Genomic DNA, 16,703 nt, shown 5'->3' on the forward strand with positions numbered 1-16,703 from the left:
AGCTTAAGCATATGAAGACCTGGTGCTGCCTGGTAAGGTAGTTGAGGCGATCCCAAATGGAACATACTTTGTCCTGAAGGGAAGAGAGAAAACACAATATTGGTATCTAAGGCTAATCTTCTAAACTTGGTGGATAGGATCAAACTATTCTTGTATTTAAAAAAAAGCCTTGGCTTTTTCTGTAGATACACTAGATTAGTTCTTGAAGCTCTATATTTGGTATTAACAAATGTGTCAGGATGCCTGAATTCCACTGTATGGACTCCTCTTTCATAATCCTAGCTATCATCGCCTTGACTACATTAGCAGACTCTACTGATAAACTGCTCTAGACTGACTACATTTGCTTTTCATGAACACAGGGCTCAGAACCTTAGGACAAGCAACAACTTCAAATGGAAGAAAAATATAAAATGATGAGCGGAACCCCAGGATCTATTATACCTTTAAAAATAAAAAGAACTCAAACCAACTAAAAACATCAATTTTTCTTTTCTGTCCTTAATAAGTAGACTTTTAGAAATGAAATGATAGACATTACATAGAGTATCCAAAGTTTAACCATAGAACTCACTCTTCTTAATTTCTTAAGGAGAAATTAAGAATTTCTTCCTTTTTACTTGCCCCTTTCGCCTTAAATAACATAGTATTGACAACTATAACTTTCAGTCCCACTGCAAAATTTTTACGAAGCCTCTCTATTTCCAGAATGTGTTCAAAATAAAGTTAAATGTAACTCATTACATTGTAGCATTATTTTCTATGTAATTACCTTAAATTATTTTACTTAAAGCAAACAGCTATCTATAAAACTGCCCATCATCCACAATTCCATTTAAATTAATAGAATTCTGTCTTCTCATCTCCATTTTGCTTCCTCTGCTAGCCCAGCCCATTCCATATTTGTCAGTAATATTTACTTTATATGAAAATGAAAGAGTTGTAAATGTCCATCTGCTATGCTGCCTCCCTGTCCACAGGGTGCACACCCCTGCTCCCAACTCAATTATCCTGTGGATGTCAAATATCAAAAAAATCTTTTCAACAGATCTGAACCTGAGATTTCTACCAAATATAATATTTATTATGTTTCTTTGAATAGTCTCCTCTGACTTCACTACATCTTATAAAAAGTGCTGCGTCTCTCACTAAGGATCATGCAAAAAAATGAATGACTCACTTAGGCAAAAATAAACTCAGAAAATATTATGTTTTAAAGAAAAGGGATATAAAAATTATAGGGTAGTCCACATGGTTGCTTAGTTCAAACTTAAAGTCTTCTTGGTGCTTTGTATTATACAGTATTTTTCCTCTTAAAAATCTTAAGTCCTCATGTTTGACATATTGGCCCCCTGTTGCATAACCTAAGGTTCTTACCATAGCACAGTAAACATGTCAGTATTCTCAAATCATCTCTTATGCTGATATTGGTTAAAGATATCTGTAATATGTGTTTGTTCAAATAAACATTTGGTATGATGCTCACTGTGATTGAAAAACCATACTAAATATGCAAACATAAGCAAAGCCTGTCTGCAGCTATCTAGCAATTCACAGTTTAGTTAGGAGAAAGACATGTAAACCAAACAACTATGATAATAACACAGTAAAAACTTCCCATGGAATACAAAAGAAGGAGCTATATTTCTGCATACATATTATGGTGAAAATTTCCCAAGTGAGATAACAAACTGTATCTTAAATGACAAATATGCATTAGAGTGACAGTGATGGTAATATCCAACAGAAACTAAGGCATTAGCATGTATGTAATTTGTCAGAATCTTGAAAGTCAGTTCATTACTTACAACTAAAATATTTTCTATGGTATATTTAAATAGGCAGAAAACTAGCATACTATGAATGTTTAATAAATACTAAACTATTAATAAGTCTTAACAAACATGATACTATTCAATAAATATTAACTGTATTAAACTCAAGGACATGGTACAAATAGTAACATAGATTTCCCAAGGAATTAATCATTTCCTATATGTGTAAATGTAGACATCATAAGCGATAGTGAAGTGGCTTTGTTCAGTCTACTTTTCAAAATTTCATTTTTTATATTTAAAACTTTAATAGAATTTCAAACAAAATTTGGATGACAGTATTAGTACATAAGACTTTAAGTCACACCTTTTCCCAAACAACATGCCAATTAGTTAATTAGCAGGAGTACTGTCAGAATACTACAGGTTAACATATATTGAGTTTAGAGGGTCCTAGAGCAGTGAAATTCTAAATCAAGATCATTCGTTCAGAAGACTGAAGTGACTGAAGTGTTGTAATTAGCTGGAGAAATACACTCACTAACAATTTTTAAAAGGCATATCATTTCATGAAGAATAATTTATTTATTTGTATACTGTACACAATAATAAGTATGCTATTACTTATTCATATGCAAAAACCCCTTATCCTAGAATCCCAAGATTAGTCACTAGTATATGTCATACTGAAAGAAACTTGGGCTCTGCTCCATTAAGAAACAGTAGTTTAAATCTTGTCATGGAATCTGAATTAAGAACATAAACTAACTAGAGGCTCTTTTCTAACTTTTGATGAAATTTAATATTAAAACTTAGTAGATGTGTATTTTATTGCAATGTGAAACATTTGGCACCAATTTACCAAAATATTACTGTAAAATATCTTAGAATAGAGATTCAACTTCATTCCTTCATGATTAACTGTCTTCAGATTGATGACACAGCAGCCAACAGCAAAATCTCCTACATCGAATATCTTACAATTGGCAGCATGTTTTCTTAGCTTTTCCAAATTATTTTACAATAGCCTTATGATGCAAAAAAGTTATAATTTCCCCTATTTTAATGAAAAGACAAAAAATGACTGAATGACTTATCCAGAATAACACATTATGTTAGAAGCAGAAACAGAGTTAGTTTCAAATTTCCATTTACTCCATCAGAAAATATCATCAGCCTATTATATGAAGGGCACCATTGGGATGAGAAAGATCAATGAGACATGAACTCTACCATTAAGAAAATTGCAGTCCTATTACAACAAAAGAAAATTTGGAAGCGTTTATTAGATTCTACAGCAAAGGAATACACACATTATATTATAATGGAACAGTAAGGATAAAATGATGAATTGAAGCAAAGGAGTTAAAGAATTCCTCATGGAGGAAGTACTATGTGACGTTTGAATTGGACCCTGAAGGTGGGGATAGGAGGCAAGAAATGGTGATGCTCATTATGGGCTTAGTAGAATCAGAAAGACCCGAAAATAATGTAAAATGTGTTTATGAAGCATCCAGGTAGTACTCTTTCAAATATAAAAGTGATAATACATATTTAACAAAAATTAAGCCCAAACATGACAATTGTTGAAAAACAGATATGGAAGAGACTGGTATTTGTTCCCCAATAAGCATTCTTCCCTGCACTTAAGGACACACACACACGTTTTAGCTGGAAACATGCCTCCCGCAATAACTACTGCCTTCCCTTTCAGTTCATGGCCACTATGCTTTGAGGAGAACTGATGCACTCAACTTCCAGAATAAGTCTTTAAAGGAATTACCTGTGTTACTCCTTCTAGCTACAAGCCCTCTCAGACCACTGTGATGAGAACAGAATCACAGAGATGGGAAAGCAATGAGATAGAAGAACCTGTCTCCTTGGATATCCTGGTAGAGCAAAGTTAACTTATCAGTCCTCTCTCTGCAGATGCTAACATGGGAAATGAATTTGATTAAGCCACTCATTTTAGGACTATCAATAACCAAGCAAACTTCTACTTAGCTTATAATAATAAGTTATGGTATAAAGTAAATAGCAATCAAAAAAATTTATTTGGCCTCAATTCTCAAAACCTAAGCAAAACAACCTGAAAATACTCAAATTGCAAAGGGTTTAATAAAGTTAAAAACATTTAGTTGTATTATGATTTCAAGTTTATTTTTAAATTTTAATCCATATAACCCTATACAGTAGAAAGGTTAGCAATTAATGTTATTTCATAAGTGAGGAATAAAACATACAATGAATTAATTACAAAGAGGATTTGATAGCCACAAAAATTATAGTGAAGTTAACCTCATTTAGTCAGTTAAAATAATCATTACATATATTCTATACTACATTGATGTTTAAAATCCATTCATTAAAAAAAGTCAAATGAGTTACTAACACCAGAAAAAAGAATCAATAAATGAAGACTTGATTTTTCCTATAGGTTCATATTAGTTGACAATGTTTTCATTTACTCATTGAACTTTTCATATCTCTCTACATTTAAATACAATTTCACTATGATTGTATTTAAATATTTAATTGCTGTACATTATTTCTATAGAGAACAGAATGAAAATTTAATAAGTAAACATAAAATGTTCTCATAATATTTATGAATAGGAATATAAAAGGAAACACAGTGGGGGTTGCAATCCACTGGAAAAAAATCTGAAAACAAGAAAATCATGGGTGCTACATGACCCTTTGGGTTCAAACTGTTTGCAAGCAAATCTATTGGCCCTTGTCCCACATATCTTATCCTTATATACATTCCAAAGAATGTATGATCTATTCCATTTTTATTGAATAACTGAGTTGAGCTAAACTTACTGGCTCTATCAGCCCACAGCAAGAATGTAAGGCAGCCAGCCTGTTCTCTTAACCCTCCTTTGGGCCATATCATGATGGAAAAAGGAGTCAATGAGACCATGATCAAGAAATTTAGATTAATATTTAAAGTATAAATTATAGTATAATGTCTCTTGCACTTGTAACTCCTGTAAACTGTTTTGCAAATATGTACTACTAGAAGCAAATAAAATCAGGTAATAGAAGATGACTGGATCAATGTTAACCTATTACTTCAGAAAAAAGAACTGAAAGACATGTTCATTCTAATATAATCTTAGAACAAGACATGTATCTTTTTCTTTATATAGTCTAGCCTTCACTGCTCAAATTCTAAATGATCACTCTCATCCAAGTTGAAAGATGAGTCAAATATTCACTGGCTCTATTAATATAGACAACTCACTTTTTAGTTTAATTTAGTTTTTTAGTTTATTATGTATAAAAAAAGAGTCCAAGACTATATGATCTTCAGAGACCCTATCAGAAACAAAATATGACAATTCCAAATTATTCACTCATATCTTAGAGTCCTAGTGTGGCAGTGTGGCTGCTCTGAAGGATCTGCTTTCAAAGGGAGCTTGCACTCAGAAAAATTCTCAATAGCATGGTTTAAAGTTAGGATAATAATGGCCACGGTCAATGGGATTTTGGGAAATCCAGTACTGGCCTTCTCTTTACCAAAGAAGACAACTCCCAACTCTTGGTAATTACTGAGCTTCCCCAGCATCTCTCACCATAAAAGCACACTTCTTAAATAAAGGCTAGAAACTGTTTGGGAGAGTAAGCAGTTGGAAGATGGGTAATGGGAAGACCACATTTTAAATGTGAGATATGAGCTGCTCCAAGTTGTTCAAAATGCCTCAGAGACTATTTCAAGCTCCTCATCTCTGTCCTACAAGAAAAGGAAAGAACACTGTGCCACTGTACCTGGTATGCAAAGTAATTTATAAAACTCTGAAAATTATATGTTGTAACAGTTTCTTTGGTAATGCAACAAAATAACAATGCTTAAAAATAACACAAATGCTAATCTTAAAAAACCAAGTTAAAATGTCCAATATTAAAGTTGGATTTTTTTTTTTAAAAAGTGTGTAAAAATTGAGGCAATTCCTAACAGCTTCAGTGTTCCTGGTTTAGCAGTTTCCTTCTTGGAGTGAGGGTGTAGAGAATTCTCACAGGAGCTTTGCTAACCCTGACACCTAACAATTTAAGATTGGAACCATTCTTATGACCATTCCATTAGCAACAACCTATTCCAATAAATCTTCACAAATGCCACTTTTTCTATTGCTGACAACCAGCTTGTCTCCTTCAATAAACACAAGTTAAGCAATAAATTAAATAACCATTATACAAATTGTAGTATTTTGTGCAGACATGCTAGAAAAGAGCTAAGTCATAAATTCAATATAGCCACAGCTTGGCAATTCTGCATATGTCTACTATAAAAATAAAACTAAAATGAGTAGTATAGCAGTGTTGGTATGCCTTCCAGTAGGAGTAAGATAAATGGACAATAGGAGGGTAGATGGACAAGGGATCACAATACAGATTATAAATAATGGTTGATCTGTGGTTATTCTCTGTTTAAGAAAAGACACAGTGATGATTTTTCTGAAACTACACTTATTCATTTGAACCGCCTTTCCCTGCTCACATCTTTTAAAAGAAACTTTTAACAATATTAATGATTCAGCCTCCCCGTACTGCCACCTAGTACAGTTTAAACAATACTACCTATTTTCATTCAATTATGTCCATGAATGTAAGACAGACACTCTCTAAATTTGCCTTTTGGATTACCTACATCTTCTTAACAATTATGCTCTGCCTGGATAATAGTCAGTTCCCCAAGAGGAAGAATTTAAATCTGTAAGTCCAAGGTCAATACTAAAACATTAATAATCTTATGAAGTCAACTCTTTCACTATTCACAGTACATTTCATGCCCTCACAGCATTATCTTCTAAAACAAACAATAAAAAGTTACATTTGAAATACGTCTTGCTGCTGTCTGTATGCCAAAATCTTCACTGGAAATCATCCTCCTCCTTACACTGCACAAGCACAGTATTTAGTGTTCATCTAGAGTTTTGCGATCTCCAAATCTAAAAGGGTACAGAAATTTGTTTTCACTCTCCCATTCTATCATAACTAAGCTGTAACAAAGAATTTCAACACACCTATCTACAAGCTAGACTTTAATCTTCATGATTAATATACATAGGACACCAACAATGAACCAGAAAAACTGCTAAGTAAGATGGGGGAGTACTTACTTAATAAAACCATGTAACTGATCATTTACTGTATCTACCCACTTCAATTGTATTTTGTTAAAGCATGATTCATGTAAAGTCCTTAGCATTAGGCCTACTATAGTCAACAAATGTTAATATTCTTTTTATGATTAAGCCTCCACTCATTCATTTCTTTGACATACCACAAAAACACAATTATCTCAGCAATATGTCAAAACAATTAATGGATACTCACGTGTTTCTTACCTTCATGAGCTTTTATTTTTAACACAATGACATGCTACAATATTATATAATTTATAAAGAATTCAAGAATTTCATATTAAATATTAAAGTTAAAACAAATAAACAAACATTATTCACTAGGTGTAAAACATGCTTCACAGAGAAGAGGTTAGAAGACCTAATTAAATAACACAGAGAATACTGATCTTCAACCACACTGTTAAATTCCAAGGCACAGACTACACTTCAGTCATCTATTAATCCCAACAACTTCTATAATCTCAGGAACATAGCATATGCTTACTAAATGCTAACAGAATGAATACTTGCCTTAAAACTTCCACAAAGCCCCCAGGGTCTTACAAGCAAAACCCATGGAGGCAACTGATGGCTTAATCATATTTTCACAACTTTTTCTTCCCCAATACCCTCTAATTTCTCTGATGTCCCTTTGACGCCTAAGACCTTAGATATACCCACCGGCATGCTGAGAACCAGTCCAGGAGATGATTACTAACAGACTGAAGAGACTGGAAAACAAGTGTGAAATCTCACGCCATACCTTGCACAGGTCTTATAAAATGTTAATAATCACCTGAATTTCAAACAGAACCCCAGCCAGCAATGACCAATTTGATTTTGCTTGGGTATTTTACTTTTTGCCCTAAAAGAACCAAGATTTATTCTTAGGAATTTTACACTACAGCTTTTGGAAAACCTGGATGAACAGAATACCATAATTTTTATTCCCTCTGAAAACAAATCAACTATAAAAAGAAGTCCCCATGTCAGCATATCAAAACTGTTTTGCATTTAATTATTTTGTCAAGTTCAAAACAATGAGGCAAAACTAAACTCATTTAGGCATGTGGCACTTAAGACATGAAGAGAAAAGCACCACTTAGAAAAAATTAAATAAAATCACCCCAGTTAAATGCTTACTCTTCCCAGAAGATTTCACCTGCATAGGATACTTAGAACGACTCAGGCACAGTGTAATTTTATATCCATTTCTAGTTCTGTTTCTGCACTGAAATATTTATAGAGTGCTCAATGTTTCTGGAGTAAATTCTACCTAGATCTTGGTAAAGCTGAAATCACTTAAATTACCTTTTTTGTTCAATTATTTGGAAGAATGTAGAAAGAAAGCTTGACAGAATAAAAAGATATATTAAGTAATGGCCATTTTTCAGCTATAATTGAACAGCTTAGTGGATACTGATGTCTTGAGGGTTTTATGTAGCTATTTTTTCCAAAGGCTTCAAATACAATCCAAATCGATTTTTATGTTATATGAATATACATATTATATGTGAACATGAAACTTCTTAAACAAGTATTCCATTGGTTAGTATGTTAGGAATCATATAGGAAAACACATATTAACAGTATACAAAACAGAACGAGGATTCTTTGTTAAACATATTATTATGAATACTTTCCAAAATGAATCAGATATTCAGTGTTCTAGATATGTTAAGAATTCTGGAAATGTTTCAGATTCTGAATCACTGTTACAGATTGAATGTTATTGTCTCTCCAAAATTCATAAGTCCTCAACATGATTGTATTTGGACCTTCAGAGGTAATTAACATTAAATAAGGACATACTCCTGATCTGAGGGCATTCATGTCCTTATAAGAAGTGACAACAGAGAACTCTCTGTATCTCTGTGCAGTTATATTAAGAGACTAGTGAATACACACCAAGAAGGTGGCCAGCTATAAACCCACAAGAAGGCTTACCAGAATCTGATGCTGTCACACTTCGATCTGGGACTTCTGGTCTCTAGAATTGTGAGCAGCTAAATTTCTGTTGTCAAGGATACTCCGTTTATGGTGTATGTTATAGCAGCATGAGCTAACCTGTATCATCACTATTAATAACTCTGATTTAAAAACAAGGAAGAGTTTCAATGCAAACTTATTACAGTAGGATGAAGCACTGCATCTGACAAGTACATCGTCCTACTCATAAATCCAATCTCACATCAACAATGTGGTAACTCTCAGAAGCACATGTGGTGTGCACATGCAAACACACACACACAAAACACTCCACGAGTGTCTCGTAAGTTCTACCTTCTATTTTTTGAACCATGAGAAAAAAAATAGAGGAAACTTCACAATGAATGGCAAATAATGCACTGTGGCTACAAGTAGACTAGCTAGTCTTTACACCTAGGTACCCATGTCCAGGTTGATGAAAGCTGGAATCTGATCTAGTAATGTTCACATAATTATTTTTTAACTTAGGAACTGCTTTCACAGTAATATACAATCATCCCTCCCTCAAGAAGCATTTCAGTTATTTTGTCGGTATGTAAAAGAAAAGTATTTTTAAATTTAACAAAAGCTTAATTTACATCAGATTACAAGGTTACTTAAAAATAATTAGTATTATATTCATGTATAAATTCTGTATAATAAATGTTACACTATTTCATTGAAAATGAATTACTTATATACAGAAAACGTAAAATGTATAAAACTTTTAAAATAATCCATCTTGGAGAAAACTAAACGTATATAAAAATGACCAGGTTTGAAATTCAAATTTTCACCTAAATTTAAAGTACAAGGTAAGCTTTCTTTATTTTTACCAATATCCTTATATTATCAGACTATCGCAGATTTATCCATATGCCATATTACTAGGATTAACTTATAGTACTTTTTGAATCATAATTAACCAAGTGTGATATTGGCTTTAATATTATTATAAGTTAGGAAATGCTACTATAAGTGACAGTATTTGTTTGAAGGGAAGAATTGTTTTGAAAAGTGGGTTCATGGAGTAAGATGTTCACATAAAAGGATAGTACAATAATCTGGGAAAAAAATTGTAAATGCTTAAGTAATGGCAAAAAGTGAGATGCTGAAAGATATACTCAAGAAATGGAGCTGATATTACTTTCAAATCAACTGGCCATGAGGGTATGGAAGAAAAGAGTTAAGAATGACTCTTGGCTAGGCCTACTAGCTCACTCCTGTAATCCTAGATACTGGAGAGATGGGGAAGATCACAGTTTGAGGCCAGTCCTGGAAAAAAACTCAGGAAACACCACCTCAACCAATAAAAGCTGGTAAGTAGGAGGATCACAGTCCATGCCAGCCTTGGCAAAAACGTGAGACCTATTCAAAATATAAAGAAAAGAAAAGGGACTGGGGACATGGCTTAAGAGGTAACTCACCTGCCTAGCAAGCTCAAAGCCCTAAATTCAAGCTTCAGTACTGCAAAAAATAAAAATAAAAATTTAAAAAGTCTCTAATGGAAGTTTCTCATCTACTAAAGATGACAAGTAAATTTCTATATCAAACAACAGCTAGATTATTCTAAAGGCTTGCTTACACACATTTACACACACATAACCATACGCAAATTGCCCTATGTTTCTGTTTAATAACGTCATTGCCTCATGCATCCTTCTTTCAGTAGCTGACTGTACACACCATTTACACAATGAGAGAATTAGATGTTAACAAATGACAGGATGACATTGTGCACTAACAGTGTAACTCTAAAATGCCCCAACACAAACAAACTAGACCACCATTTCAGTATGAAAGGAGGATTGCCAACATGGAGACTAGAGATAAGAATTGATTTTGCAATAGAAATTATTTGTGTTTCTTTCTTATCTCTAGATAAAACATTTCAGCAGCTAGAAAGAATCATCTCCTTTAGCACTAATTAGCAACGTAAATCTCACTAAAAGCAATGCCAAGAGATTTTATTGTTTGTCACTACACATGGTAATAGAATTTCTGACACTTTATCCCCTTAAAAATGCAACATTGTTAATAAACCACAGTTGAAAGTGGAGAGCCTAATTTCAACATCTCTCAGAGAGACTCCAAAACAGAAAACACAAAAAGCTTTAAACCAGAAGGTAAAACAAATTTGTTCTAAGAGTTATCAGTAGGAATAAAAAATTATCATTGCAAACTAGAAAAATTATAAAATCTTGGGCTGTCAACTGCATGTTCCACATTGCAAAATTCAGAATATGTCTATGTTGTAAGTAACACTAAACCAATAGTGATTGCTTATACAACTTTTAAAATGAGATTGTTTATAGAACTTTTTAAATGCCCCTACAGGGATGTGTAATTATAGATTGCTGCTCTATAAACAGCTGATGAAATCTAACAGATTTTCATATAGTAAGACATCTATGATATTATAAAACTGCACATCATAAATATTACCCTGCTTCTAACCTAACAGAGACTCTCTTTTATTGCTTGCATTATGTTTTTCTCCTTTGTGACTCTCGTACCCTCATTAGAAACCGTGTATCTATTTTCATATAATATAAAAACTGTATCACAGTTCACATGGAAGATCATTCCTCACTGATGAAAGCCCATTTGTTCGTAAAAGGGGAGGGATGCGAGCCTCGCTTCCTGATCCTGCAGCCCCTGGATGTACCACATGAGCAGAGCACACATTTCCTGGAGCATCACTTTAAAGATTACATGTACCAAGGCAAAGAAAAACACATCCTCGGGCATTAACAACGCCTCATTCCTCTTCTTTGTAAAAAAGTCACTTCTGAATAAGCAAATAGAAAACAGAAAAACAGAACTGGGATAAGCCCCCAAACATGGTAATTGGAGTTGCTCTTCTTTTTTCTATGTAAATATTGTTACTGCAGAGAAGAACTTATTCTACAGCAGCAGCCCAAGTCCCTGAGGAAATGGGAATGTTTAGATAAGGAATCCACAAGAATATCAACTATCCATCCACAAAAGTAGCAAACTGGAATATGTACACACACAATCCAGTCTATCCAAGCAGCATGGCTATTTGATTGACTATAAGAATCTGAGCATCTGAAATGTATCCCAAACAACTATGACTGACCAATTGCTGGCAACCAATAAATGCAAAGAAGTAAAGCCTGGAAATCCTCATAAAGCAAAAGCACAGATAAACCAGATACTTTATAAAATTATATTGAAAAATTCTTCCATTCTAATATAGAGAGGAAGAAAATTTACCAAGTGTGTTTTCACTAAAAAGAGAACCGGTCTAGAAAAATCATGCTATGAACATGTTATCTTTTTTTTTCAAAAAAAAAAAACAGGAAACCCCACATAGTCCTAGCAATTTATTTTGCTCAGATATTATTTTGTAAAACCCACATGGAAAGTATTTATTTCATTCTGGCTTTTCCAGAGTTTAATCATATTCTACATATTTCATCAAAAACATGAAGATGATATAGAAAAGCTGTCCCCCTTTTATCACATCTGCATAAAAATATGTAATTTAAAGTGTCCTTGAAAAGAAAAAGACAGTATAAAATGCTAGGTTTCTCATTCAGTCAAATACAGTAATGGTATCACATACACTAAACATATTCAAATGCCCACATTAGCTTTGTCAGAATTACTAGTGTAGTTTTTTTTTTTAAATTGTAAGTTACAAGTTTAAACCAGTAGCTCTCACAGCATTTGACAACGAGCAATAGAACAATAATTTTACCTATTCACAGATAATCAGCTGAATACTATCAGTGTGCATATATTTAATGGGATTAGCACAAAATTGTTAGGTTCCTTTTGATTTCAAAACAACAACTACTGAATAGCATGGAAAGCGTGTGTTATGTTGAAAAAGAAAACAGCTTCTAACTCTGAATGTAAGTCAAAGTCATCACTAAGAGCCAGCAAATTAACATCTTGAGAAAGAAGAGTATTTGTTCAGCAACTTCAGAGTATGTGCTCAGTGCCATGAGTGTTAAAGAGCTCACAGACACCAGAGCAAACACACAAGGGCAAAACTGTAGTACAGCAAGGTAAATTCAAGAGATGATTGGCCTGGCACACAAAAGAATGAAGGACCTCCATAGCACTTGACACAAATGGCCTTACTTTAAGTCCAGATAGAAATGATGATGGATAAAGACTCTGTCTTCTCTCTTAGAAATGCTCGATACAGTGGTAGACTGTTGTGGGGGAGGACTACTAACATTACCTACTCCAGAGAGACCAGAGGGCTATGGCCACACTGTTAATTACACCATCACTTCCCTGTACTTACTCAGGCATATCCCCTATCTGCATTTCTTTAAAAAATCACTAATAAGTAACTAGAAATTAATCAGTCATGGTGGACCTTCTGATAACGGGATTTCTAAACTTAAGAAAAATACAAATAGTTATAATTCTTTTGTTCAGTTAAATATTTGGAAAACATTTAAGAACTTAGAAAAGTATCAAAACAGTACATTTGGTAGGTAAAATAAATGTCAGCACCTGCTCCCTAAAACAACAAACATAACATACAGGACAGTCCTGCACTCACTCAAAATCTATAAACCTTCATTTTAGAAGTGATTCTAAAATAGCAAACAAGAACTAGAAAACAGGAAAGAGTAAGCAGAGACACATGGGCCATAAGTAACAGGTCACAACTGACAGAAGGAAGGAGAGTTAAAGAAACAGAATAAAAAGAAAAATGAGACCACAAAATGCATTGTCTGAGGCCATTCAATGCAGAACTGATTTTACAGATGAGGACTAAAAAAGAATGGCAGTCTCTTTCTTTGCCTTTTCCCCTTCCTATTCAACTTGGGAATTGCTTGCAGGAGCACTTTTAATAATTCTGTACAGTCTGTCTATCAGTATTTGTAACAAGGGACATTTTTCTCCTTATAAAAGGATATGATGATGATGAGATGGTGGTGCATTTAGAAGAATAAGAGGTTACGTTTCCCATTTCAGTGTTCTTTATTCTTTTTTTTAAGCTGTGAAGGTATTTTGTATTGTTATTAGCATACATTAACAGTACAAAGGGGGCTCATTCTGATAATTCCAAAGGTGTATACTAAATGCACTTTGGACAAGTTTACTGCCTCTGTTGTATTCCCTTAATCTCCTTCTCCTCCCCTTTTCCAAGCAGGATAATTATCCTTTAAAGAAGCATTGTTTTCAATTTTGTTTTTGTTAACTAGTTATACTTAAAGCTCTTTCAAATGCTATCTGGAAGGACCAGCATTTTGAAAAATATGAAACGGTGCTGTTATCATAAGTGTAATTACAATGTTATTGAGAGCCACAGCACAAGTATTTTATACCTCAAGGAATCTAAGATCTGACAGCAAGGCCTGGAATATGGCCCAAGTAATGGGGCCATCTGGCTGTCAAGCACAAGGACCTGAGTTCAAACCTTAATACTACAAAAAATAATACAACTGATAGCAGAGTCACTGCTGTGGAGAATGGCATCTGAATGAAAAAATTTCAAACATCTGTCTATAGGAAATACACCTCATGTCTGTGTTGGCAGGTTCTTCTGGCACAGAGTTCACATTTGACAGGAGTTGATATATTTAGATGTTTACTCCTTCTTTTCTTTTGGCTGTGACACAAACGTTTTCAGTGCTTTCTTAACAGCATAACTATTTTTAGGTTTATTGACAGGTGGTAAGGAGGAAACTAATTTCCAGTTTTTCCCATTTTGTTTCCTAAATCCTCACACTGATACCCAGCTTGGAACAGAGTCACCTTCAACAGGACCATTAGGCACTGTCAGCAAATAACCTCCCATTGCTGCCACCACTGTGTGGGGAAAGAACTTCTGAAAAAACAAAAACAAAACTAGTGTAGTTACATTATCTCAGGGTACACAGTAGGAAGGAAAACGTCTCTAAAAATCTGAGCTCTGGTATTCTATGCCCCAATAAATTGTGACACCCATGCATCTTTCAAAAGATACATTTTAAACTGCTGAAGATTGGTGTTACTACACTTTAAAGTGATAGCAGTTATAGGTGAAACCCATTTTTTAGGAAAACTTTGTCTCTTGAAGATACTCATTTCTCTCAGCAGTCCTATCTCAACATCAAGACATTCAAAAGGTAGCTCAGTAGATTTAATTTCCACCAAGTAAAACCACTGTAACTATGATTTTGCCAGCTCAATGGTCTACAGATAGTCAACTCATGCAAAAAAAATCCACTCATAACATAGCATATGTATATTTCATCAGTTATTTTATCCTATAACAAATCTCTTTTTTTCCCTTAACTAGAATCATCTACATGGTCCTAAGTTTCTGGCTAAAGCAGAAACTGTAAAATTAATGCATAAATACAAATAAGGAATCTTCATGGATGACAAATGTGATATAGCCATACAATGGAACATTAGGAAACAAAGAAGAATGAGGTTCTGACATATGCTACAACATGAATGAAATCATTATACTACATGAAAAAAGTCAAAAGGCTGTATTTATATGAATTCCTTTTATATAAAATGTCCAGAATAGCAAATCCATGGAGACAGTAAAGATTAGTAGCTGCCAGAAGGAGGAAAAGTGAAGACTGGGGAGTGACCACTAATTAGTATAAGGTTTCATTTTGGGGTGGTAGAAATATTCTAAAGTTAGATAGTGGTGATCATTGTACAACTGTGTGAATATAATATAAACCACTGAACTGTACATTTTTAAAGGGCAAATTTTATAGCATGTGAGTCCTATCTTAATAAAGCTGTTTTTTTTTTAAAGGAAAGGCTCACAGTTGATAAAAGACATTCCAAGTAGAGTTCTCAAATGTGAGTACTAAATTTTCAGCTACCTTTTATTGGCACTTTGAATTTTATTAGTGTCTGCTCATCTTTATATCCTGTGATCTATCAGTTAAACCTGTAAGTGTTTCTATTTCACTGCTTAATTTCAGAAATACAATCTCCTTTTATAAGAAAAAGAAACAGGAATAACTCTGATAAGGAACTAAATGACTCAGTGATGCTCTTTGTTAACAAAATACATTCTACATCAATCCATTTGATGTAATTTATGAAGTTTCAGGAAGTTTCAAGGAAATCTTAGTTCATCCAAATATTTTATAATCACAGAAGAATTTGCAGGTATTTACTTCATTCACAAGCAACTACATTCAAAAACCTGCATGTGTTTATTGCTTTGTAGCTAGTGACAATTATTCATCAATGAAAACAGAAATGTTTCAAATATAAGTACTGACCTTGTTTCTTTTAATCCTTCTTTCTGAATGACTTCCAATATCTGCTTTGCTGTCATTGGTGAGTTGGGGTGTTTTTCTAGTGCCTAAAAAATAAAAATAGACATGTTTCCTAGATTATTTCATGATAGTATACAAAATGAAAATGTGTGTGAATCATGCAAAGAATTTATATAAAACTAAGTTCCCATCACACAGCTCAGGTGTCCAAAGGAAAAACGTAATTTTGTCTGGACTTTTAAATCAGCAATTTCTGCAACAGAGGGGCTATACTTCAAAAAATGTCACAAAGGCATACACATCAAAAAAGAAATGTATTGAGGAGATGAACCAATTCATGTTACAATACACATACATACAATACATATGGAAATGTCACAGGGAAACTCCCTGTGTAGCTATCTTAAACAAACAAAAATGTCATTTTTTTCTTTTACAAAATCAAAGAACAGGAGGGTGAAACAGGTCCTATCTGGGGGTGGGGGAAGATGGTACCAGTGGGAGTAGGGAGATTATGGGGAAAGGGAGTAGAAGGGTGAATATGGTGCAAATACTATGTACACATATATATAAATGGAAAATGAGCCCATTGAAAC

At 33.7% G+C, this 16,703-nt stretch overlaps 1 protein-coding gene across 8 annotated transcripts in view; it reads right to left on the bottom strand.

Annotated features, from left to right (window-relative positions):
• The window catches only part of LOC141422491 (putative Polycomb group protein ASXL3), a 59,364-nt gene that overhangs the window by 13,460 nt on the left and 29,201 nt on the right, over nucleotides 1-16,703 (bottom strand). For 3 of the 8 annotated variants that reach the window (XR_012447067.1, XR_012447068.1, XM_074070053.1), the window contains exon 2: nucleotides 16,111-16,193. Coding sequence is in view for 3 of the 8 variants with exons in the window: in XM_074070053.1 (XP_073926154.1) it covers nucleotides 16,111-16,193 (83 nt within the window). In the remaining 5 variants the exon portion in view is untranslated. Of the gene's footprint in view, nucleotides 1-19; nucleotides 74-8,854; nucleotides 13,720-13,820; nucleotides 13,867-16,110; nucleotides 16,194-16,703 lie in introns of those variants that run through there. The other 5 variants (XM_074070052.1, XM_074070054.1, XR_012447070.1 and 2 more) reach the window with 4 other exon arrangements.

This window comes from Castor canadensis, chromosome 4 (assembly GCF_047511655.1).
Source record: "Castor canadensis chromosome 4, mCasCan1.hap1v2, whole genome shotgun sequence".
Classification (NCBI taxonomy): Eukaryota; Metazoa; Chordata; class Mammalia; order Rodentia; family Castoridae; genus Castor; species Castor canadensis.